The 25,785-nt window shown below is 34.9% G+C and overlaps 1 protein-coding gene across 1 annotated transcript in view; it reads left to right on the forward strand.

Annotated features, from left to right (window-relative positions):
- grin2bb (glutamate receptor, ionotropic, N-methyl D-aspartate 2B, genome duplicate b) overlaps positions 1–25,785 on the forward strand; it is a 125,574-nt gene that overhangs the window by 10,475 nt on the left and 89,314 nt on the right. The window contains 1 exon segment of the mRNA XM_051108973.1: positions 15,747–16,355. Within this exon segment, the coding sequence (XP_050964930.1) occupies positions 15,747–16,355 (609 nt within the window).

The following is a 25,785-nucleotide window of genomic DNA, read 5'->3' on the forward strand; positions in this document are numbered from 1 at the left end:
ACATAGGAAAGAGAAAAGTTCTGGAAATATTATGTAACAGTTAATGTTATATAAATGTAATAAAAGTGTTTTCAAGTATTTTGTGTATATTTATCAGAGTCCGAAGTAAACAGGGGCTTGGGGCAAAAATGCCACCAAAATGAAAATCAAGATAAGGGGGCAACAAATGCTCATGCACAATTAAGCTAGATGTATTGTGTAATCACAATTACAGTGAAATGTGAATTACCAGCAATATAATCTTTGCATCAGATTTGTTTTGCAGCCTTTAGCATTATAACCAGTCACACCCTTTCTATTGAGCTTATGAATGCAATATCCAATCAGAAACACTTTGATTCGTGTCTGCGGAGAATGCAGGAGTTGTTGAGAGTGCGCATTAACTGACTGAATTCTCAGTCTGCATTCATGAGTTTTCTCGTCATAAACAACAAAGAGTAAAAAAGATTGATTTCGCATTGTAGACAGCTTTAGTCATTACAACAGCATTTTTTGCACATTTCATATCAAGGTCAGAAATTAAAGGATTAGTTTACTTCCAGTTTACTTCTTTGGTCGTAAAGAAATTAAGGTTTTTGAGGAGAATGTTATGGGATTTTTTTTTCCATATAGTGGACTTCAATGGTGCCCAATGGATTGAAGGTCCAAACTGCAGTTTCAATGCAGCTTCAAAGGGCTCTACACAATCCCAGCCGAGTAATAATTAAATAAATAATAATAAAAATTTATATGCTTTTTAACCACAAATGCCATGACATAGGGGTGAGTAAATTATCAGGAATTTTTTTATTCTGGATGTGAACTAAATGAATTTCCAGGGCGTTTTTTTTTTTTTTTTTTTGTAGTGGCAATTTTATAGTTCCCTCATCGACATTTATAATCATTGCTGCAATATCGAGAGGAATGATCAGCAATAATGATTTTGTTATAATATTGCAGCTTCACTTTAACATAAAAACAACACATATATTTAACAAGGTAATTATAAAATTGCCCTTCCACAAAGGAAAAAAATCTCCTTTAAAAATCTATTCCAGGGGGCAAATATTGCCCCTTAAAGGCACAATATGTACGATTTCTCAATTAAAATCTCTGAAAACCACTAGAACATTGTTTTATATTTTGTTGACTTGTGCACTTACATTATCTCAAATGTTTTCAAGAATTTTTAAATCCAGAGATACAGTTGAGGTCAAAAGTTTACATCCCCCTTTCAGAATCATTAAAAATGTTAATTAATTTACCAAAATAAGAGGGATCATATAAAATGCATGTTATTGTTTTTTTAGTACTGACCTGAATAAGATATTTCACATAAAAGATGTTTACATATAATCCACAATGATCTATACCTGAATGATCCACAGCTGTGTTTTTTCGTTTAGTGATAGTTATTAATGAGTCCCTTATTTGTCCTGAACAATTAAACTGCCCACTGTTCTTTAGAAACATTTATCAGGTCTCACAAATTCTTTGGTTTTTCAGCATTTTTGTGTATTTGAACCCTTTCCAACAATGACTGTATGATTTTGAGATCCATATTTTCACACTGAGGACAACTGAGGGACTCATATGCAACTATTACAGAAGGTTCAAACACTCACTGATGCTCCAGAAGGAAAAACCATGCATTAAGAGCTGGGGGTGAAAACTTTTGAACTGAATGGAGATGTGTATATTTTTTGTATTTTGCATAAATATATTTTTTCATTTAGTAATGCCCTTAAGAGACTACAGAAGATAGTTACATGTTTCCCAGATGACAAAATAAGTACAATTTACCCTAATCTTCAAATTCAAAACTTTTCAACCCCCGACTCCCCAAGTGTTTGAACCTTCTGTTATAGTTGTACATGAATCCCTCAGTTGTCCTCAGTGTAAAAAGATGGATCTCAAAATCACACAGTCATTGTTTGAAAGGGCTCAAATACACAAAAAATGATGGAAAACCAAAGAATTTGTGGGACCTGATGGATTTTTCTGAAGATTTTAACTGTTCAGGACAAACAAGGGACTTCTAAACAACTATCACTAAACAAAAAAAAAAAAAAAAAAAAAACACAGCTGTGGATTGTTCAGGTAACAATACAGTATTAAGAATCAAGGGGATGTAAACTTTTGAACCAGGCCTCTTTTTTTTTTTTTTTATAAATTCAACTATTATTTTCTCTTGTGGACTATATGTAAATATCTTTTATGTGAAATATCTCATTCAGGTCAGTACTAAATAAAAAAAATATGCATTTTGTATGATCATTCTTATTTTGGTAAAATAATTTAAAATTTTTAATGATTCTGAAAGGGGGATGTAAACTTTTGACCTCAACTGTATACAAAATTTTAACTAGTGGCCCAACCCAATCTCATGGCAGTTCATACATATTTTATGCGGTGGCTTTGTTAACATTCGCATGTATTTTACGAGGTGGCAATTTCGTACTAAAAACATGCAAAGAAGAAATGTTTAATTGCATACTGCTCAACGGGCAGACCAAACTATTAATGACACTGGAAATTGAATGACCAATATTTTTTTATTTATTTATTTTTTTTTACCTGTTTTTGACTAAGTGACCTGCTCATACCAGTAGTAGGAGTCCACATGATTGTATGAGTATTTAAAACACAATCCATGCCCTATAAAAGGATGCACATCACATCACAGGTCATGTTGGTATCTCAATCTGCTTCCACCTCTCTTCGATGTCCATTACCGAACACTACATGGTGTATTACAAAGCACTGAGGATTGGACGATTGAGTGATTTGGGATGGGGCTCATTGTTTCATGGTAACCATGTGCTGATATTCATTTGGCCTAAACAAGGAACAGCTTGGTAATTAATTACCCATGACCAATGGGCAGGGGGGGGGTGAGCCAATGCTTGCGTGTGATTGGTCAAAACAGAAGCAGGCCATCACCAAGCCCTCAGGGGAGGAAGTGATCTCTCACCCGAAAACCTGCTCAGCAGTGTGTTCGTGTCTGTCAGAGTGTGTACGCTCTGATACAGATGTTATGATCGCAGCCATTCATAACATCTACAGTGTTTGGCAATATATACAGTAGGTAGCACTGCTTTTCCTCCGCATCTGCTAACAAAAAAACTTTCCACGTAGAATCTCAGACATTTTGTGTGTATTTATAAGTGTGGGTATGTAAGTTGGGTTTGTGGGCCCATATGGATTTGCATATGTTAAGGCTGTGTTTTGTGTTTGTGCATGTATATGTGTCAAATGCTTGTGTGAACATATGTTTCTGTGTGCATATGCTAGTGGCGGTGTGTTTTTGAGTAATGCATGATTTCGTGATAGGGAAGAACACTTTTTGCATTTTAAACGCATCTCAAACTTTGATGTGTACACGCATTTATCTGTTATAGTTTAAAGCTGCCTTTAAAGCTACAACTGTGTAAATTCACGTCAAATACATTAGGTAACATAATTACAAAACATAGACATCTTTTTACATTTTGTACAATAGTTTTTTTGTTTGGTTAATCTGATTTGTTTCAAATTTTTATTTTCTAATTTTGAGCATTTAAATTCAAAAAAGTGAAAAGTAATTAAACAAATACACAGAAAAAAAAGAAAACAGATAAGATTTTATGCTCAACAAGGCTGCATTTGTTTGATTAAAAATACATTAAATATGGTAATATAGTGAAATAATATTTTACAGTTTAAAGTAACTGTTTTCTATTTTATAATATTTTAAAAAGTAATTTATCCCTGTGATCATTTCCTTCAGAAATCTTTCTAATGAGCTGATTTGTTGCTCGTGAAACATTTAGTCTTATTATAAATTGCGTAAAAAGTTATACTGCTTTTTTTCCTTTTCCCATCTTTTGATGAATATAGGTTTGAAAGAACAACATTTATTTGCTTTTTTTTGTCACTTTTGATCAATGTATTACATCCTTTTATTTATCCTCAATGAAAGTATTATTATTTTTTTTTTTGATGATGACAGCAGTTCTGTCATATTTTTTATATCCTGTCATTTTTGTACTTCAAAATAATTTTGATAAACCTTTTTGTACACTAAATTTAACGATATCAGGTTTAGTTTTTTTCAGGATTTTGGTGAATATAAGTTTAAAAGAACAGCATTTATTTTACTAATTTATTTTTACTGTAACTTTTGATCAGTTTATTAATATAAAATGAATAAAAATATTAGATTTGCTTTTTTAAAAATCAGCTTAGATTAAAAAAAAATTAATCCAATACTTTTATTTAGGATGAATAAAAGAAAAACAAATTATTCAAAAGTAACAGTAAAAAAATGAAAAGCAAATAAATGCTGTTGTTTTAAACTTACATTCATTAAAAAAAACTGACCCTGGTTTTCTTAAATTTATGTGTACAAAAAGGTTTATCAAGAAACAAAAAATTACTTTGAAGTAAAAATATACTTCGATACTTTCAGAATATGAAAAATATGACGGAACTGGTGTCATCTAAATTAATAGACTCCCCTGTTTCATTTCAAAATAATTTTGATAAACCTTTTTGTACACATAAATTTAACAAAATCAGGGTCAGGTTTTTTTCAGGATTTTTTTTGAATGAATATAAGTTTAAAAGAACAGCATTTATTTGCTTTTCATTTTTTACTGTCACTTTTGAATAATTTATTACATCCTTTTATTCATCCTGAATATATATATATATATTTATCTCTGACCTCAAACATTTTAATAGTAGTGCACATCAAATTAAACAGGGGAGTTTCTGATTTAGATGACAGCAGTTCTGTCATATTTTTCATATTCTCTCATTTCATACACAGAAATTGAACAAAATCAGGGTCAGGTTTTTAAAAGTTTACAAGTTTAAAAGAACAGCATTTATTTGCTGTATTTTTTTACTGTCACTTTTGATTAATTTATTGCATCCTTTCATTCATTCTGAATAAAAGTATTAGATTCCGTATTTTTTTTTATCTCTGACTTCAAACGTTTTAATGGTAGTGCACATCAAATTAAACAGAGGAGTTGTCTGATTTAGATGACACCAGTTGTCATATTTTTCATAATCTGTCATTTTTTTTCTACTTCAAAACAATTTTTCAAAATATCCTTTTGTACACAGAAATTTTGAGTTCACACTGTCACCTAAGACAGTCGTGTCTAACTGTCCTGATTTTACTCCTGTAACGTGTCTAAACAAACCCAATCCATCATGACATTCACAGTAAACAAAATGATTACCCCCCAAAAAAACTGTTTAATACCAGGAATCTTGATTTTAGCATCTGCGCCTCAGTTGCAATCAAAGCAAAGCGCTGCTGGCTGTTGTTTAAGCGTCATTATGAGGAGAGAGGACTTCAGTAAAGGTTACAGCTCAGAGGCAGTAGTTCATAAACACTGCTTAATGGAACCGCGCTCACACTGCTATGACAGATATACCTTAGAGACCGGAGTGTGTGCGAGGTGTGTGTTTGAGAACGTATGCTTGCGAGGAAGCCAAGAGAGAAGTGCTGGCTAAATGTCTAAGTATGAAAATGAGCTTAGTTAGCGGTAAATGCCAAGACGTTTCCCTGTGATAGCGTTATTTACGTGTATGTTGGTATGTGTGTGTGTTACATGTACCCTAGAGATTATTTGACGTAAAAAGGCAGGCCGGATACCTCTGTAGTGTTGAACTGGATTACTAGACAAGCCTAATCTCTTACTTTAAGTGTGTGAGTGCATGCGTGCATGTGTGCGTATGGTTTTGCTGTTACAAACCTCTGTCATATCTTTATGCTGAATTAAATAACGTTTTTGTGTGTTTCGGAATTGAATCAGCTGTCTCGGGTTTATCGGAATTCATTCTGTATAACTGCATCAATGAATGTTAATTCAGTTTCTGGTTGTTATCAAAGCTTTCCCTCCCGCTCTGAAACAGAGCTCGTTTGAGATGGGAGGGAGTCTGTGATGGGCTTTTGTACAAACATTTTGTTGAATACATAATTTATTACTTCGCCAGGAAGAACTGAGATGGAGGACGGCGTAGAAAAACGCCTTATCTGTGTTTCTCAAAGCAATGAAAGAAACAGATGTGTACAAATATACACACTTTCACATCCTCTCTCATCCTCTAAAATGTGCACAGTGCCAGGATACTTTTGAATCACCTGTCACACGTGTTGTGTAGTCTATACCTTTTGCTCGGTTTAATTGTGTCAGTTTTACTAGTAAGTCTTGTTTGGTTTGTTCTGGATTGCTGTGATCATATTGGTTTGGGTGTAGTTTTGATCATCGACTGCTTTTGAGATCAATAAGTCTTTCTAAATGGCATTTTAGCTGACACCAACAGACCAGCCCAGGCCTATTGGAAGCTTTCTGACCGTTGTAGCCAATCTGGGGCCCTTGGGGACCGTTCTCTCGTCTTAAGCCAATTGCCAATCAGGCCTTAGGCCGCACACAACTGTCTCACAGAAAATCAAGAGAGAGCAATCTATCTGAGCAGGCAGATGCATGGATATTATACAGCACCATGGGGAATGTGCGTGTATATGTAACATTTTTTGTCATCTGTGTCAGTTAAACTTAAGCTTTAGTAGCCATAACAGCAAATGTTGAGCGACTCTGGAATTTTTCACAACAAACACCCGTATACAGTGACAACAGCCATAGATAGATGCAGCTTGAGTATGCTAGGATGTATGTATGTATGTCTGGAAGCATTTTCTGAACAGCCAAATAGTTGGCAGTACAAAAACAGAGCAAGTGTTACAACGGATATGTGATCTGTTTATGTAATAGGCTCAAAGACAAAAAGGGGTTTTCAGGCATCAAAACAATAGTTTATTATGACTTTAATTCTCTTGGACATTAAAATGTGTCCTGTTTTTTTGAACAATACTAAAAAATATATATTTTTACATCCAAAAGACTTAATTTGAAGGGTTAGTTCACCCAAAAATGAAAATTAGCCCATTATTTACTCACCCTCCAGGCATCCTAGGTGTATATGACTTCTTTCTTTCAGACGAATGCAATCAGAGTTATAATAAAAATGATTCTGGCACGTCTAAGTTTTAGAACGGCATAGACAGGTGTTTTTCTTCATCAGTCCAAAACAAGTCCAATAAAGTGCATCCATCCATAATAAAAAGTGCCTCACACGGCTCCAGGGGGTGAATTAAGGCTTCCTGTAGTGAACTGATGAGTTTTTGTAAGAAAAATATCCATATTTAAAACGTAAAGCGCTAGCTGTCGCACACGGAAGCTGTCAAAACGAGGATTTGTAAAGAAAAATGTCAGAGGATTTCGATATAAACAAAGAGGAGACTGGTTTTTCTTTGTTAAAGTAAAGCAACTTTGCTTTCTTTGCTCCTGTAAACAAACATTGGTTTTCACCAATCATGAGACGCAAACGTCCTACGTCATCCGCCCGGAGCTGCTTCCATGTACAACTGTGAACGCAAGCTAGATTAAAGTGATTATTATGATTTAGATATAGATATTTTTCTTACAAAAACGCATTGTTTTGCTACAGGAGGCCTTTATTCACCACCCGGAGCTGTGTGAGACACTTTTTAATATGGATGGATGCACTTTATTGGACTTGTTTTGGACTGATGAAGACCCACCTATGCCATTCTAAAGCTTGGAAGTGCCAGGATAATTTTTAATATAACAGTTGTATTTGTCTGAATGTTTTCCACACCTCACAACATCTCCATTCACAGTCAGTGAATGCAGTGAACTTGTTTATTATATGTGCTGTGAATTTAGCACATGTTTGGGAATGTAACAGCCACAAGTTATTCTTCATTTTCACGGCAGGTGATTACAGCATTTCACTAGATTTGTAGCGAGATGCGTTTTTGTAAGCCTGTTTTCACTAAAGCTGGAGTTTTCCTTCAAAATAAAAGCTCTACTGCCATTTCCGTCAAAATAAAAGCTTAAAAGGGCAGTATGAATTGCTGACAGCTAATGTTACTCAAGTCCAAATTCAAAACAACTCTTTTAAGTGTAGAGGTTAGGAAATTTTAATTACTGTAGTGGAAAGCAAAAGTAATATACCTGCGGTGCAATTGTTTTGCAATATATGGCTATTACTGTCGTCGTCGTTGTTAATATTATTATTATTATTATTATTATATTTTAATTTGTTTGGCTTCCTAAAACACCAGTGTGAATGTGAATTAGACTTAGACAGTATACCACAAATAAAAAGAAGGTTGAGTCCCCTTTAAAGTTGAGGCACAAGTCAATTCACTGACTTTTTTCTGACTTTTCTGAAGTTTTCTTAGTCAAGAACATGGGATGAAGTGCTTAATTTTGAGCTCTTAAAGTGAATTAGATAGGAGAATTTAACTTTAAAATGTACAAAATGTTTAAACTTTTTTTTTTTTTTATCGGAATAAATATTGCATCGTGGACTTCATATAGCAATATTATTGTATTGTGAGATTAAGGATAATTGTAATTTAAAAGCTATACCAATTTGTTCCACTATACTGGAAAAAATACTAAAATAGTAATAGTAATAAATAAATAAATAGTAAATGAAAACCTCATTGGATGCCCTAATTTTAATTGAGGGCAGGATTTTCACCTAAGAAATGTTTAGCACCCCAAAAAACAGATTAACACAATGATATGTAATTAAGTTGGTTCAACTCAATTTCATCAAATACAGCTTAAATAAAATAAATGCATTTATAAAGTGTTTTGTCATTTAATTGGATGATAAATTATTAGATAGAAGTGTTTTGAATTTTGTTTACCCTTTATAAAGATAAGAGAGACAAAGCTTGGTTGAGATGTTTCTATTTAAAACTCAAATATAAAAATATAAGTGTATAAAAAAAAATCAAATATGAAACAGACATATAATACAGTTAATTACTGTAAAATAACCACAATATAAAAAGGAAGATAGGAAGGATACATTACTTGCATTTAGTATGCTTTCTGTGTATGCTTGTCTATGTATCGCTTTTGTACATTTAATTTGATGCAGACACCAAAATGGCACATCTCGTCTTTGACCCAATATATAAGAGCTGAAACAATGTGCAAATTACTAATGTCACTGTGAATGGCTAATCGTGCAAAACTGTTCACCCATTACGTCTGCAGTTTGGCCTCAATGGATCAAATTAGTGAAAATGGACAGAATAATTAACTGCAGAGCAAATAACCTACTCACTTGGATATTTGCACTTTTACAAAGAAATTACAAAACGGTTGCAATGAAATGACAAGAACAGTGACATGAAACACAAAACGGTCAAAGAGTGAGCTGAGGAACTACCAAAAACAAAGATTTCCAAAACAAAGATTCACATGTAATGTACTCACCCCCTTGTCATCCAAGATGTTCATGTCTTTCTTTCTTCAGTCATAAAGAAATTATTTTTTATGAGAAAAACATTTCTGCATTTTTCTCCATATAATGGACTGATATGGTGCCCCAAGTTTGAGCTTCCAAAATGCAGTTTAAATGTGGCTTCAAATGATCCCAAATGCGGTTGTAAACGATCCCAGCCGAGGAAGAAGGGTCTTATCTTATCTAGTTGAGGGAGAACATGAGATGGGAGTTTTTCGACATACCCTAACTGTCATGAACCGGAACAAAAACAGTCCATGCAGAGTAAGACAAGACGAGCATTTGACATTAAAAAGTATATAAATTGTATTATTTTTATTATTTTTATAACCGGTCATTATGCTAGATAAGACCCTTCTTTCTCGGCTCGATTTACAACCGCATTTGTGATCGTTTGAAGCCGCATTTAAACTGCATTTTGGAAGTCCAAAATCGGGGCACCATATCAGTCCATTATAATGGAGAAAAATGCTGAAATATTTTCCTCTAAAAACATAATTTCTTTACGATTGAAGAAAGACAGACATGAACATCTTGGATGACAAGGGGGTGAATAAATTATTTGTAAATTGTTATTCTGAAAGTGGAATAACAAATAAAATAGAAGTATATGCTATATATAAATTCTAGATTTGTAGTTTAATTTTCTGTTTAAAAACATATTTTACATTGGTTGTGCCATCGTTTTAAAAATAGTATGGTAATATAGGCATGTCAAATACATTGCAGTATTTGTTTCTTGTTTGTACTAAAAAGGCAAATGATGTTCCTTGTGCCTTTAACCCACTGTATAAACATCAAAAGAATCTTACCACTAAACGCAAAGAGAGAACTTTGCGTTTTCATTTCAGAAGTCTGCTACATACAGATAGTGTGTGTTTTACATGTGGATCAGCTGTATTTCAGTGCGAGCATTTCAGACGATCCTGTAACATACAGTTTGAAAAAACATTTGTGGAGCTGACATTGAGCCTTTAGCTCCTTAGGAGAAAATGTGTGGGAGGTGTGTGTGTGAATGTGTGTGTTTTTGATGCATTTATTTATTTATTTGTTGCAAGAGGCGGTGGAATCATGTATGTTCACAATTGGTATAAAATGGCTTTTTGAGCTGACTGTGAATAGGTGTTACTATGGACTTTAAGAGCACAAAATCTATATAACTGTGTCTGTATATAGCAGTCTCTGTTTTTGTGTGTGTGTGTGTGGAGGAAGGTTCATTTGAATAGTTGCTATGGAAACCAAGTGCTGTTAAAATGAGAGGCAGAGCCAAATAGAGCATCTTAGTCTCTCCTCCCTCTCTTGTTCACCCAGCTGCTGTCCTCCTAGTCTTCTATCTCCCTATCTAGTGCTTATCCTTCCGATCTGTGTGCTTCTCTTTGCTTACCTACTTTTAATGAGCTGATGATTAGAACGCTCTCTCTTTTTCGTCACCGCTCTCTTTCTGTCTCTGCTTCATTTGTTTAGTTGCCTAATTTTCTCGTTTTTTTGTTTTTTCCAATTTCGTTTCGCAGTTCATCTCTATACTTTTCCATTCCCCCTCAACCGATTTCTCTCTCTCTCTTTCTTCCTCCCACACTTTGTCCTCCTCCGTCTCTTCTCTCGTCTGCAGCAGAAGAGAGCTAATTCACAATTAGCATGTGTACCTGCAATTAGCACTGACAAACCTCCAATAATTAGCCTTGTAAAAGCAGTCTTCCTTTTTCAAGCGTGTTTGCTTTCTTTCAGAGCAATGCCTCACTTATGTTGTCCTTTCATCTTTTTGTCCTCCTCTTCACCCACCATGTTTTTCTTTCCCTATTTTTTTCTGTGCCTGTTCTTTAAAGAGTTAGCTGGCATGTCTTTCAGTCCCCCCAACATGTACTGTAATATAAAATGGTAAGATGTCATTAATGTTCACCAAGGGTATTTTTATTTTTTCAAACATAGTAAAAATAAATCAGTTTTGAAACATTATTGCAATTTATATTAGAAAATATATTAAAATGTGATTTATTCCTGTGATGCAAAGCTGAATTTTCAGCATCATTACTCCAGTCTTCAGTGTCACATGATCCTTGATGCTTGAGCAATGCTGCTTATTTTATCGATGTTGAAAATAGTTTAATATTTTGTGCAAACCATGATACATGTTTCAGGATTTTTGTTGAATAAAAAGTTAAGGAGGACAGCATTTATTTAAAATATTTTTTAGCATTATGCAGGGCTTTACCCTTTTCTTTTTAGGAGACCTTGGTGATTTTTGACTACTTAAAGTAATTTACTGAGGAATTTTGTTTTTACCTTTGTAATGGCATTTTTCTAACTTTATTAAAAAATGTCATCTTTTATGTCAAATTAAAAAAAAAAGTATATTTTACAGAAAAATAAAAAGTAGAATAAGAATAAGTTACCAATCAAATGAAATCAGTATTAACAAAATTAATTTGTACTACAGAGATGGCACAGAAGAACACAAATGTGGCTTCTAGGTTTATTTTTAGATGTTTAATGAGGCTCAGAGGTGGCATGAGTGCAATTCAGTTCATAAATTCATGTTGACATTAATGTTTTAAGTATAGAATTTTGAGTACAGAAATATTAAATGATTTAAATAACTGAAAAGATATATTAAAAATTAAGCTAAAACTGCCAGTAGGTGGCGGCAAGTCATTGATTTAATTACTGAATCATTCATTCATTTGATTTGTTCGAACGGCTGATTCATTCAGGAATAAAGCAAGTGACTGTTTTTATGAATGGGAAATTAATTCATTGACTCACTAGATTAGTTTAAAAACACGTTCATTCATGAACGTAACACCGCTGTGTTTGAATGGAGATGCGCAGCGGCTCAGCTGTGACTTTTTCAAACTATTTTTGACAAGTAAATCAGCAAAATCAGTCAATAGTGTTATAGTCAGATGTGTAAGTCACTTAATGTTAACTTCTTGTTTATTTAACTGTTGTATTAAATCAATATCTCATTTTCAAACTCCCTTAAAAATCATTAACAGCTGTGACTCATCAGTTTATCACAATCTCACAAAGTTGCATTATAATCAACGAAACTCTACAGTGCACAATTAATCTCTTATTTACACGCTCTCTACACTTTGTTTATGAAAGGATTCATGAGATATGTCTGTGAAACATTACTCAACGTTGCAAAAACACGTAAAAACCTTAAAAAAATGCGCTGATCTGGTCAGTCGCACATGGTGCTCCAAAATATTTTTTAATAGTCACACACGGCCGTTTTCGGTCGCACTGTAGAGACCAGTTATAAATGTCTTTACTGTCACTTTTGATCAGTTTAATGCATCTTTGTGGTATGAAAGTATTACATTTACCTGCCCAAAATGTTTGAATGGCAGTGTATGTCTGTGCAAACTTCCTGTTTTAGTACGTCTAGATGAGATGAAACTGCACTGATCAAGCAGTTTTGTGTTTTAGAAATGCAATCATTAACCAACAGATGCAAACATATTAGCAAATCACTAACTTGTTCCACACCTCTGCTAATGAAAATGGCTTTAAATAAGTGTTTCTCAAAGTCTTCACAGAAAGATAATTGGCAAATGTCAGTCACTTCGCGTGTATATGCGTGTTGTGTGTGAATGAATATGTTGTTTGCCAATAAATCAACTTGTACCTTACTCATCTAATTGCATTTGGTATTCAGTGTATGCACACTACTCTTGCTCTCTCTCTGTATACACATACTAGTCTTTCTCTTTCTCATTGTTACAGTCAAGGTCTTTTGAACTCTTACAGCTCATTTTTTAAGTGCATGTATTTGTGGGCCAGACTTTGTGTACACCGTAGGAACCAAATGTCCCCAAAGGGTCAGAAAATACCATTAGCTCAGTATGAAACAACTGATGTCAATGACAAGTCCCTAGGAGAATGAAAACCCAGAATGCATTGTGATGCATTCTCCAGCATTGGAAAAAAATGCAACAACAGTGTGCAACAGTTTGAGGACCAAACTGTAATCAGAAGTTAGGTAAATTTGAGCAAACTGGAGCAAAACCTCCATTTGGGATGTCATCCATGATCATGGCCGCCAAGGTGTGACAGATGCAACTGCTACCTTAGGTGTTTTAGGACATTTTAGGTACAAAGATTGTTAAGATGAGGACAAATTATGCTCTGCTATATGAAGCTTTAGACAAATTCTAAAACGTGTGTATTTTTAGAGGATAAAGAAAACCCATAATTGCATTGCATTGTCAATGATAAGTCTCCAGTATTAAAAAAAAACATCCATTTGGGCTCTCTAGAGATGTCATTTAAAGGAGTAGTTCACTTCCAGATCAAAGATTTACAGATAATATACTCACCCTCTTGTCATCCAAGATGTCCATGTCTTTTTTTTCTTCAGTCGGAAAGAAATTATGTTTTTTGAGGAAAACATTTCAGGATTTCTCTCCATATAGTGGACTTCTATGGAGTTTGAACTTCCAAAATGCAGTTTAAATGCAGCTTCAAAGGGCTCTAAACGATCCATTATTTTGTAAAAAAAAAAAAATTACAATTTACATACTTTTAAACCTCAAACGCTTGTCTTGTCTAGGTCTGTGTGAACCAGAGGTTGCGTTAGACTTTAACATTGTCTGTCATTTTGATGGACAGGGTTGTAAAAATTCCATCATAATGTATTATTGCTCTGCTGCCACACTGGAGCGCACTTGTCACCAACTGGACAGGGGTGGGAATTACAGCTACAATTTACAATAGATCATCCTCAGTGTAATCTGCCAAAGTGAAGGACGACCTTCAGATTTTTCCGTCACTGATAAAAAAAATTCCATCAATGACAGACACTTTTTATTTAACGCGACCTTTGGTCTGAACTCTGATGTGTTTTTTTTACAGTTTAATACAGTTAGGGTATGTCGAAAAACTCCCATCTCATGTTCTCCTCTAACTTCAAAATCATTCTGCATCGTTGTTTTACCTTTTTTTTGTAAAGGGCGTTTGTCCTTCTTTGCATGTTCACTTTGTAAAAACTGGGTCAGTACTTCTGAGGTTTTCGACATACCCTAACTGTCTTGAGTTTGCGCAAACCTACATAAGACAAGTGGTTGAGGTTAAAAAATAACTGATCGTTTCGCTAGATGAGAACCTTATTCCTCAGTTGGGATCGTTTAGAGCCCTTTGAAGCTGCATCTAAACTGCATTTTGAAAGTTCAAACTCAGGGGCACCATTGAAGTCCATTATATGGAAATTAATCCTGAAATGTTTTCCTCAAAAAACATAATTTCTTCAGGACTGAAGACTATGGGGGCGCAATTATTTCAATTACTTAAAATGGTTGCACTTGGTGAGCTACTGGTGCTACCTGTTGCTATTTTTACTGCAACACAACACAACTTTAAAATAAAATACTGATACAATGCCACATTGTGTGCCTTTTGGTTGTAATTTTCAGTCGAAGGGCAACAAGAGAAGCAATTTAAGTCTTCACTGCTTTCCTAGTGATAAGAAGATGAATGGAAAGATGCCTGTGGACGAAAAAACTTCCTAAAGATCTGCGTTTTTGTTCTCTCCACTTCAGCCCTGATGCCTTTGAAGCTTTTAGTAGACCACAGCTACTGAAATAGCTTAAAAACGGCAGAGACAAGAAACGCTAGATGCCATCCCGACAGGATGTAAAAATGGCGATGCTTGTCATGACGGAGGAGTTTCAGAGCGCGGATTTCACTCAATATCTGGGGGCGTTTAGACTCCTTGTGGGCAAAAATCAATGGTATGGCATTTGATTTAAGCCTACGCTTATATCAATCGCCACCTGTAAGCTTTTTCAGTAGCTGTGGTCATCGTATCAGTATTTTATTTTCTGAGTTGCATTGTGGTAAAAATAGCAACAGGTAGTGTTAGTTGCTCACCAAATGCAACACATCATAGTCCAAAATATGTATGAAACAATATGGGTTTTTGAAATAACATAAATCGGCTACATATTTCAGTAAGAGACATCATTTATGTTATATTAAGCCATACAAGTCTTAATACCCAGTGCTCCCTTTAAGGGTACAAATAATTCCACTACATTTTTATCAATCTAAAAAGGCTATAAAATGTACAGTTTGATTTGGGGTTTGTCCTACTAAGCTTAATTAGCTTTATATATAAATATTAGAAGTGTTTGTATGTCCTTACTTAGCGTATGTGTGTGTGAGTGCAGCAAACGACCTAATTTCCCAAGACTGCCTATGTTTCTGTGATTTCTGTCCAACATATGTCAATAATGAAGAGGACAAACCCTTGAAATGAGGACACATGCTCCTTTTTAAAACCACAGGTCTCTCGTCGGTTTGACTTCCGTACTGCAACTCAACTCTCACCAGTCAGATTTAAGTTCAGACCTTGTATATTTTGTGAATTCAGCTCCCAAACTGAAGTAGTCTCTCTTCTTTTTCTCTGTCTGCAGGGACTGTATCTTCACTCCTCCGCCATGCTTGTCAGCCTCCACCTCTCCTCTTCCCCTTTCTCCGACCGTCGCGTCCTGTCTTTCGTCTCCCTGGCTTCTTCCTCCAAACCGCCTCTCTCCCTGTCGCTCCTTCTCCTCTCTCTCTTCTTCTTCCCCACCTGCGAGTCTCGCCGTGGAGGCGGGATCGGGACACCCGTCGGGGGCATGAGCGGCGGCCAATCGATAATCAGCCCTCCTCATTATCCGCCACCAGGAGTCAATCCAGTGGGTCCTCCATTGCCACCAAAGTTTGCTCAAGGCCTTAGCATCGCAGTGATCCTTGTGGGGAACTCCAGCGAGGTGTCTCTCTCTGAAGGTCTGGAGAAAGAGGACTTCCTCCACGTGCCTCTCCCTCCCAAAGTCGAACTGGTCACGATGAACGAAACCGACCCCAAGAGTATCATAAACCGCATCTGTGCTCTGATGTCACGGAACTGGCTCCAGGGTGTGGTGTTTGGGGACGATACCGATCAGGAGGCCATCGCCCAGATATTGGACTTCATCTCGGCTCAGACGCACATCCCCATCCTGGGCATCCGTGGAGGCTCTTCCATGATCATGGCAGCCAAGGTATGACAAAAGCAACTGCTACCTACATATTTTAGGACAAGTTTTGCTGTCCTATAAGAAACTTTGGCCAGATTTTACACGTGAGAATCTGATCAATCTGAGTTTTTTTTTTTTTATAGGTGAGCATAAATGGTAGTAAATTAACTTTACACTTTACAATAAGAGCAAGGTAAGCCGCAAAAAAAGCCATTCATTGTGTCTTTAGTAAATACTGAAAGTAGTGTTTTAACACCGAAGGAGGGTTTGTGCTGGTGCAAGCTGTTGGTAAATCTGGGCCTATGTGAACTAACATGAACAATCACTGAAAAATTGTATTTTTTAAAAGGGACATCGGATGCAAAATGTTATGTGGTGTTTGCATATAAATGTGTTAGTATGAGGACACAATCACCCTACAATGATAAAAAATACTCCTTTTTTAATCCCAAACATTTATCTCAATTCTCTCAAAATTCTCTCAAAGTTGTCCCAATTTTCAAGCCGTTTTGATTTTCTGAGCAGTATGATGTCATATTGGTCAGGCCCCGCCCACTACTAGTAGTTGGATGTAAAAGTGAACGTAAAAGTCTTAATTTTTTCCAACATAAGAGCCACTGATGACGCAGTGGATTAGTTTTGTTTTTGATGATAATGTGCCACCAAATATTCAAAAATCAGCAGAGGGGGTGGAGTGAACAGTAGCTCATTATCATTTAAACAGACATGCACCGAAATGGCTCACTGTGAACGGAGCTGTTTTTGACAAAGTAAAAAGGGTGTTTTACTCGACCATTGAGGAATTTGAACCAAAGTATGTTACAGACATTTCATGAAGACCCTAAAGAATCATACCAACTTGTGGAAAATAAGCATCCGTTGTCCCTTTAACAACATTAAGAATTGTAACTTTATATATATATATATATATATATATAAATTAATTTTTTAACAAAATATTGGTTTGGGGTGAGTAATTAATTAATGTATTTAATTTGGACAAAAATTAAAACTTTTATTCAGCAAGAATGCGTTAAATGGATTAAAAGTGACGGTAAATACTTTGTAAATTGCAAATTCTATATCAAATCAGTGCTGTTCCTTTGAACTTTCTATTATTCAAAGAATCCTGGAAAAAAATGTATCATGGTTTCTAAAAAGATAAAAAAAAAATAGACTGGAGTAATGGCTGCTGAAAATGCAGCTTTGCCATCACAGTATGAATTACATAAAAATTATTGTTAAAATATATTGTAATACAGTTATTTGAAATATTAAAGATTATTTTGTAATATTTTACAATATTACTGGTTATACTGGTTATACTATTTGTTCAAATAAATGCAGCCTTGGTAAGCATAAGAACTTTACCCTAAACTTTTGAATGGTACAGTAGTAATATGTGACCCTGGATCACAAAACATCATAAGGGTACTTTTTTTAAATTAAAATTTATGCATCATCTGAAAGCTGAATAAATGAGCTTTCCTTTGATGATAAGCTTTTCTATTTGTCCGAGATACAACTATTTGAAATTCTGGAATCTGAAGGTGCAACAAATCTAAATACTGAGAAAATTTCCTTTAAAGTTGTCCAAATGAAGTTCTTACTAATCAAAAATTAAGTTTTGATATGGAAATTTACAAAATATCTTAATGGAACATGATCATTACTTAATGTCCTAATGATTTTTGGCATAAAAGAAAAATCGATAATTTTGACCCATAAAATGTATTTTTGGCTATGGCTACAAATATACCCGTGCTACTTATGACTATGTTTGTGGTCAAGGGTCACAATATGAAGTTTCTATAGAATATGCTTGTGCATGAGTTAAACTAGCCTGAAAAATACCATTATTTAACATGATTTGAGAAAATGCAGTTGAATTGTATTGCTGATATGTAATGTTATTGAAATGTAGTATGTCACTGAAATCTCCAGTTCTGAAGATTGAAGCCTTTCTCCATTCACGTCTATATGACCTATATTGTCTTCAACCATGATGGTCACCAGAGAACCAATCAATGAAGACACTGTGCTGTACTTATTGCACAAAACCTGTTACTTCTTGTGTCTTGCCGTAAGTTGCGTATGTAGAGCATTTCAGTGCATTTTTGATTAGGATGCTTTAAAAGCAGCAGCTTGCGAAGACAGTGGACTCACTAGGGTTTGGAACAGAGCCACACTGTCTATTCTTCTTCCCCTCAACGTCTTCCATTCTCACATGAATATTCATACACGTACATCCACATGTTCCTCTCTTTCTCTTTCTCTTCCGCCAAGGTCAGAGCTGTGTAGCAGGTGTACCAGACTTGTGCCTGCTGTTAAGTCAGTGGAGGTCCGAACTGCTGGAAACAGATGCGATGGAACGCATAGTGCTGCATACTGTCCGTGCCGTCGTTAACTACCTGCAATGTGCTTCATTAAGATGACTGTGTTTGAAAGAGGCGGAAGAAAGGGAGAGAAAATTAGAGGGAAAATAATGGCTATGCAGATTTGTTTTTCTTATTCTGGCCAATAAGAAAGAAGGTAATAAAAAAGATGAGACGGAGGGAGAAAAGTGCAGAAAGAGAAGGAAATGTCAGAGGGACTTTTTGTAAATGCCACACGGTGAAAAACAGGGAGTCAAGTACATTTATTTTGTCATCTTGGAGAAAAGAAAAAACAGAAGGGGACAATAACTGCAGACACTCGCAGTGTTAAATACACCGTGCAAATAAATATTACCTAAACTTTAACACAACATTCTCAAGCTTTTTGCAGCTGCATGCGTAATCACGGCTGTCCCAAGGAGACCTATTTTGAGCAGTTTTTGCAACTTAGTTCACCCGATGTTCTCAGGGTGTTTAGAGGGGCTGCCATTACGGCTGAAACCTGGTGGTAAATCAATGACCCCCATCCTGAACAGCCTTTGTTTTAATGGAACAGGCTCCATTATATTTATCAAGAGGCACACTATTCATCCAACTCACACTGCAGTATATTTTCGAGAAAAAGTTCACCGAACATGCAGCTCAGATCTGTATTCCTGATTGGTGCTTCTCTGATGTTTATTGCTGCAGATGTGTCAAGATCTTGGAACAGGAAATCGTGCTTGATATCAACTGAAAATTGAAAAGTGAACACAGGACGTGATGCTTTTTTCACTCAGGGCTCTTGAGTCAAAATTTAAAGGACCTGATCTTCATGCTTGAGATTAAGATTTCCAATCAATTAAAACATTTTTTATGAAGTGCTCTGAATATATTTACAATTAGTCATTATGTATTTCAAAATGAAGAAAATTTATAGAGATTAAACATTATTTTGACCAATGAGATGAATGAATAGACAAAAGGGGCTTTAGAAGTCAAATAGATTGTTTGTTTTAGTTTTTTATTAACTACAACTAAAACAAAAATGATTAAAAATGGTTTTCGCTAACTGAAATAAAGCTAAAATAAAATATAAATAGAGGAGATGGAATAATCTAAGCTTAAAGCATTCAATGAAAATGAAAAATGCTGCCTTGGCAGCCTACAAAGATAAAATAAGTTTCAGATAAAGTAGTAAAATAACTAAAACTAGAATAAAAATAAATTTAATTTAATTAAAAAAAAAAAAAAAAATATATATATATATATATATATATATATATAAATGACAAAAGCACATAACTTTACTAAAAAAAGTAACAATAAAACGATTACTAAAACATAAACAAAAACAATTAATTGCAAATATACAAATGTTTTATATTTTAATATTTAATGTTTTAATATCAAATATTACGCACAAACACGCACAGATATATATCTAAAATAAAAATTAAAATAATACTAATTAAAAATAAAAATTAAAAAAGTGACAGTACATAAACAAAATGTTTGCTAAAAGTAAATTGAAAATAAACAAATACTTTAATATTTAATGTTTTAATATCAAATATTACACACATGCACACACACACACACATATATATATAACTAAAATAAAAATACATTTAATGCTTATTATTAAAATTTTTTAAAAAACTGCAAAAAATATTTTATTTTATGCTTATCAATTTAATTTTAGTTTATACAGACACAAATGCTCATTCAAAATATTAATACATACTATAATATTATATAAACAAATTTCCCATGATGCCATAGTGTGACCTGAAGTAGGCTGTGTGTGCTAAAGTGGACTCGAGTTGACTTCAACCTATAAACTACAGTAACTAAATTTTTAATTAAGTGATTTTTACATCTCCCATTAATTTTAGATGTACATAGATCCGGTTTAAACGCATTGGGAATGTACAACTCGTCTGTCAGCAATCTCTTTGTTCTAGATCTATTTTTTGCCATATCTGCAGGCTGTTACAAATAGAGGAGCTCTTTTTAGTGTTGGTGTAGGGTTGTTAAAACATGCCACATCCTCTCGTAAGCCACTAAGGAGCTCGATAAGGGGCTAATTGAATTAGCGGAAACATTTTACCATGCTTGATGCCTTTCCATCCAACCACACATACATAAACGCGCTGCTATCTTCGTTTTACGACTCTTTTTCGTTCCCAAGAGCAGTGCAGTGGACGGAGATCTGAAGATTCACATTATATGTACGGCGAAATGACAAAAGAGAAATCAACTAGTATAAGTACGTAAGTCATTATGAGGAATATTAAGACTTGTTTCTAATTCTGTGACTTTACCCCTTGACACCCTAATCAGTTGGACTCCATCCACCCTGCTAACGCTAGGCGAGCGATGTGCCGGCTTATCCGTTCCGTGTGCTTTACCCAATGTTAATGGGGAGTCATAGGAGCGCTGGGATACTTAACGAGCGCAGTCGCACTGCTAATTTCATGCTTAATGGGAACACACGCCTCTCTCGCTGGCACATGGAAGCATTAGATGTGCATGTCGTATTTAGCTGGGACAGTTTAGACAGGGAGTGTGTTGTCAAACCGCTCATCAGATGCACCTGCCTGGCCGGTTCATGCAACACATTCACTCACGTGTAATTTGGGATATGCACACACATTGAAAGAGAGAGAGCACAGTGCAGTCATTTGTGCCTGTAATGTTTTTATATGCCACATCTGTCTGCTTTTTTTTTTTTTTTAATGTTTTATTTAATCAGTGTTGTGTGTGTTGTGAATCCGCATGAATGCATTTTTGCATTTGTGATAATTTGAGTCTGTTATTCTGCAACATTGATTCACAGCGGGTTTCAAAAGTCCACACTGAAAATCTGGAAAACATCTAACGTAATATACTAAAATTAAACTTAGAAATAAATGGAAAATATATGTGGAAAAATGTATTAAGAAAATATGTGTTTTTATTAGAAAAATATATTCAGTAATTTAAAATGATCATTGAAGATTTAATTTTAAAACCAGAAATATTCAGTAAGCAATTTCACTTGCAATATTTCTCGGCCATTAATCAAATAAGCAAATTTATGACACTATGTGAGCTCATCTTGAGTGGAACAGTTCTCCCAAAAAATAAAATGTATTCACCCTCAGGCCATCCAATATGTAGATGAGTTTGTTTCTTCATCAGAACAGATTTGGAGAAATGTAGCATTATAACATTTGCTCACCAATGGATCCACTGCAGTGAATGGGTGCCATCAGAATGAGAGTCCAACAGCTGAAAAAAACATCACATAATCCACAAGTAATCCATACCAGTCAATCAAAGCTCTGTGTCTGAGCTAACTAAATCCATAGAGTCCTCTATCCATAATATTGCTTTCTCCAGCAACGCTTTGAAGCATCTTAAAGATGGATTTGATTCTTACAAACATGCATCTTTTTGCTGCAGAAGACATTAATTGATGGACTGGAGTTGTGTATGTTTTCTCAGCTGTTTGGACTCTCATTCTGACGGCACCCATTCACTGCAGGGGATCCATTGGTGAGCAAGTGATGTAACGGTAAAATTCTCCAAATCAGTTCTGATTAAGAAAGAACTCATCTACATCTTAGAGGGTGAGCAAATTTTTATTATTGGGTGAGCTATTCCTTTAAAGCAAAATGTAGACTAACCAAATAAAAAAGAAAGAAAGAAAACGCTGAATTTTTTTATATAATGCAAAAAAATGCAAGTATTTTCACTGGTGGACTCACTAACGGATAGTGTTTTTAAAGCCTACACTATCAGTGTCAAACTGATACGATCAGTGTCTTGTTTCAAATGATCCTCCAGTCCACCTCTCCATAAATCTAGACGCTCTGCCGTAAAAAACCCTTGAGAAGTGTCTGTTATTGATTAAAAGCCTGTTGCTCTGTCAGCATCACAGGGGAAGCCGTGCAGCACTTTCACATTTGCACCTTGCAAGCGAACACTTGTGTGACCCATGTTTCAGTGTGCTGTTTCTCACCGTTTGAAAAGATGTGGTGTCAGAGTGTCATGAATATAGTAGTTATGACACATCGCTAATGTAGAAAAGCATTATAGTGCATGTCGACATCACATCCAGTGACTTTGACTCACTGTTTAAAATTGAAAGAAAACAGCAACCGTAATTGGTAGGGCTGCCCTCTACTAAAGATTTTTCTGGTCGACTAGTAGTCGTTCAGTTTAAGCATTAGTCGACTATTAGTTGCACATTTAATTATAAAACATAAATCATAATAATGAGCCTTTAATTGCCTACATAGACTAATAAGCACTCAAGTGCACGCAAAAAAAGCTTGGCAGATATAATAATTATGAATATGTCAAGGAAAAACAGCAAGGAGACTGCATTAACATTTTAATAATTTATTGATAAACTAGTGCTTTCTTTCTTTCTTCATCTTAAGAGATGAAGTCGGAAGTCAGCAGTAGTGATGTGCCTGTATGCACGTTCCATACAGATTACATAATCTGAGAATATTTGTTTTCTATTTGAATTGGTTCATTCAAAAGTAGACATTACACTCTCTAGATATATTTTTCATGTCTGTAAGGCAAGTATACACTGAGTTTCACAGTTTTGTGCTCAATTTCAAGAGACCGAGATGGCAGAAAGCACATCCTGTTTGCTTTCATTAGTTTACAAAAGCACAACGTTTCGTTGTTATTCTGAGTGCAAACAAATAAATGTAGAGTCTTTACATAAACGAACGATGTAATACTTTTATCTGTATGACCAAGTGACCGCACTTGCGCCTCCGTCTGTCATGTAGTGAGCACGCTACTATTCAGCTTCCACACAGACACTTGAATAGTGCACATTTTCTAGGTTAACATTAGATTGAGCTGCCATGTAAAGCTGCTACGTGTTTCAAATAAAAAGCAATATTTGAGGTCGATGAATGATAGGTGAGCGTTTGGATGTCCTGCCCGATGTACTGTATTACCACATAGACCACATAGACAGCAACTGTCCGTCACGGACTGCGTGACTTCGCCACTTCGTGTGGAATTTTTTTTTCTGAGACAGAGCGACTAATAAAATTTGTTTTTAAGCCTCTTCTTGTCGACTAACGGTTAGTCGGCTATTAGGGGGCAGCCTTAGTAAACAGTAATTTTATTATAAAACATAAATAAAATATATATTTTTTTAAATTTAGCATTCAATTTTTGAAGAACATTTTTCACTGACTGCATTTATTCAATTAAAAATACAATAAACCTCTCATATTGTGAAGTGTTTAATTATTACAATTTAAAATTGTCTATTTTAATATACTTTAAAATGTAATTTATTCCTGTGATGACAAAGCTGAATTTTCAGCATCATTATTCCAGGCTTTAGTGTCACGTGATTCTTCAGAAATCATTATAATATGCTGATTTGCTGCTCATGAAACATTTTCTTCCTATTTTATATTACACATTTTAGGTAATATAATCAGACTACTTTTTGATGCCTTATAGATTACTTTTAACCTTATTTGTTTATTACACTGATTAAAATAGGATAATCTTTTACCATATTGATATAAAAAATACTAAGAGTAAAAAAATATATTCCAATTATTGTAATTAACAACATGAAGTTCATTAAACATTACATTATGTCAAAGTTTCCCAAACTGGGGTTCGTAAAGGAACTGTATGATTACTGCAAGAGTTGAATAAAAAACAAATAATAAATTAAGTCATATAAATGTAACATAAATTGTTTTAATAAAACGTCAGTCAAAATAAAACACTTACTAAAAAATTAATATTTTTATTTGTTTACATGCATGTCATGTGACCATTAAACAACATTAGCAAACCATGAACATGTAAATGCAAATGTGATACTTAATTATTCAAATATTTATTTAAAAATTGATATAGTATGTATTTACATTTTAATGTGATTAATATGTAACCATGTAATCAATTTGATTACGAGTATTTTGAAATTTAATTTAATCTAATTGAATATGATTACATAAATTCAGATTATATATATGTAATAAATAGAAAGTTGAAAAGAACAGCTTTTATTTGAAATTGATTTTTTTTTTTTGTAACGATGTGAGTCTTTACTGTCACTTTTGATAAATGTAATGCTTCCTAGCGGAATAAAAGAATGGCATTTTATCACAAATTCTACTATTGTCATGGCAATTGGAGTAATTTGTGAATGTCTTAGTATTTGTCTCCTCTTTGCTGTAATGACAACAGCTGCATTTATGCCACAGTTTCTGGCAAAGTCTGACAAAGAATGAATTGAGAATGATCCAAAGAACATGGGACCATTCATTTCTAAGCATTTCTAGGTTTAAATTGGTGTTTGAATCGCAGATTTTCAGTGTGGTCTCAGACCAACACATTTCCAGAACCTTCAAACGCAGTGTTCAAAGCAGTTCTTTAGATCATTTCTGTGTGTGAATGCAAGAAAACACTGATCAAACCGCTGCCGAGCGAGTGAACGCGACTGGAAAAAAGCAAGAATGGCTGGAGAGAAGGAAGGATGAATATGACAGCTGGAGAGGGAGGTAGAAAAAGACTGGGAGTGGGAGAGGGAGAGGAAAGGAAGAGGGGACTGTTTTAAAATGAAACACGTGGGTGTGAAACAGAGGAAGAGGAAGGCACTCAACATGCAGTTACAACACGCTTACATCTAAATGGAGGCATTCAAAAAGACAAAGAACAGATTGAAACAGAAGAAACGTGACTTGGAGAAATGTGGCATTAAGGGATGATCACAGAAAGATGAAGAGGGTGAAAAAGAAGTGTTGTAGGACAGTTCGATCGAGAAAGCGAGCCTATAAAAGAGACAGTGTGGTTCCCAAGCACAGATGGGGGAGTGAAAGCCTGCATGTGAACGAATGAGAGAGATGTGTGACATGCCACAGGAGGTGGTGGTTAAATAGAGGGGATTGAGGAGAGTTTTCAACCCTGTCTTTTTCTTAATAATTACTTTTACACGCTCTCTCTCGCTTTCTGTCTTTCTCTACCCCACCCCAACCCCAAACACACTCTGTGGGCTGCATTGGTTGGCATGGCAACCGCTGCTACATACATTTCTATATATATGTAGAAGG

This window comes from Labeo rohita, chromosome 1 (assembly GCF_022985175.1).
Source record: "Labeo rohita strain BAU-BD-2019 chromosome 1, IGBB_LRoh.1.0, whole genome shotgun sequence".
NCBI classification, from domain to species: domain Eukaryota; kingdom Metazoa; phylum Chordata; class Actinopteri; order Cypriniformes; family Cyprinidae; genus Labeo; species Labeo rohita.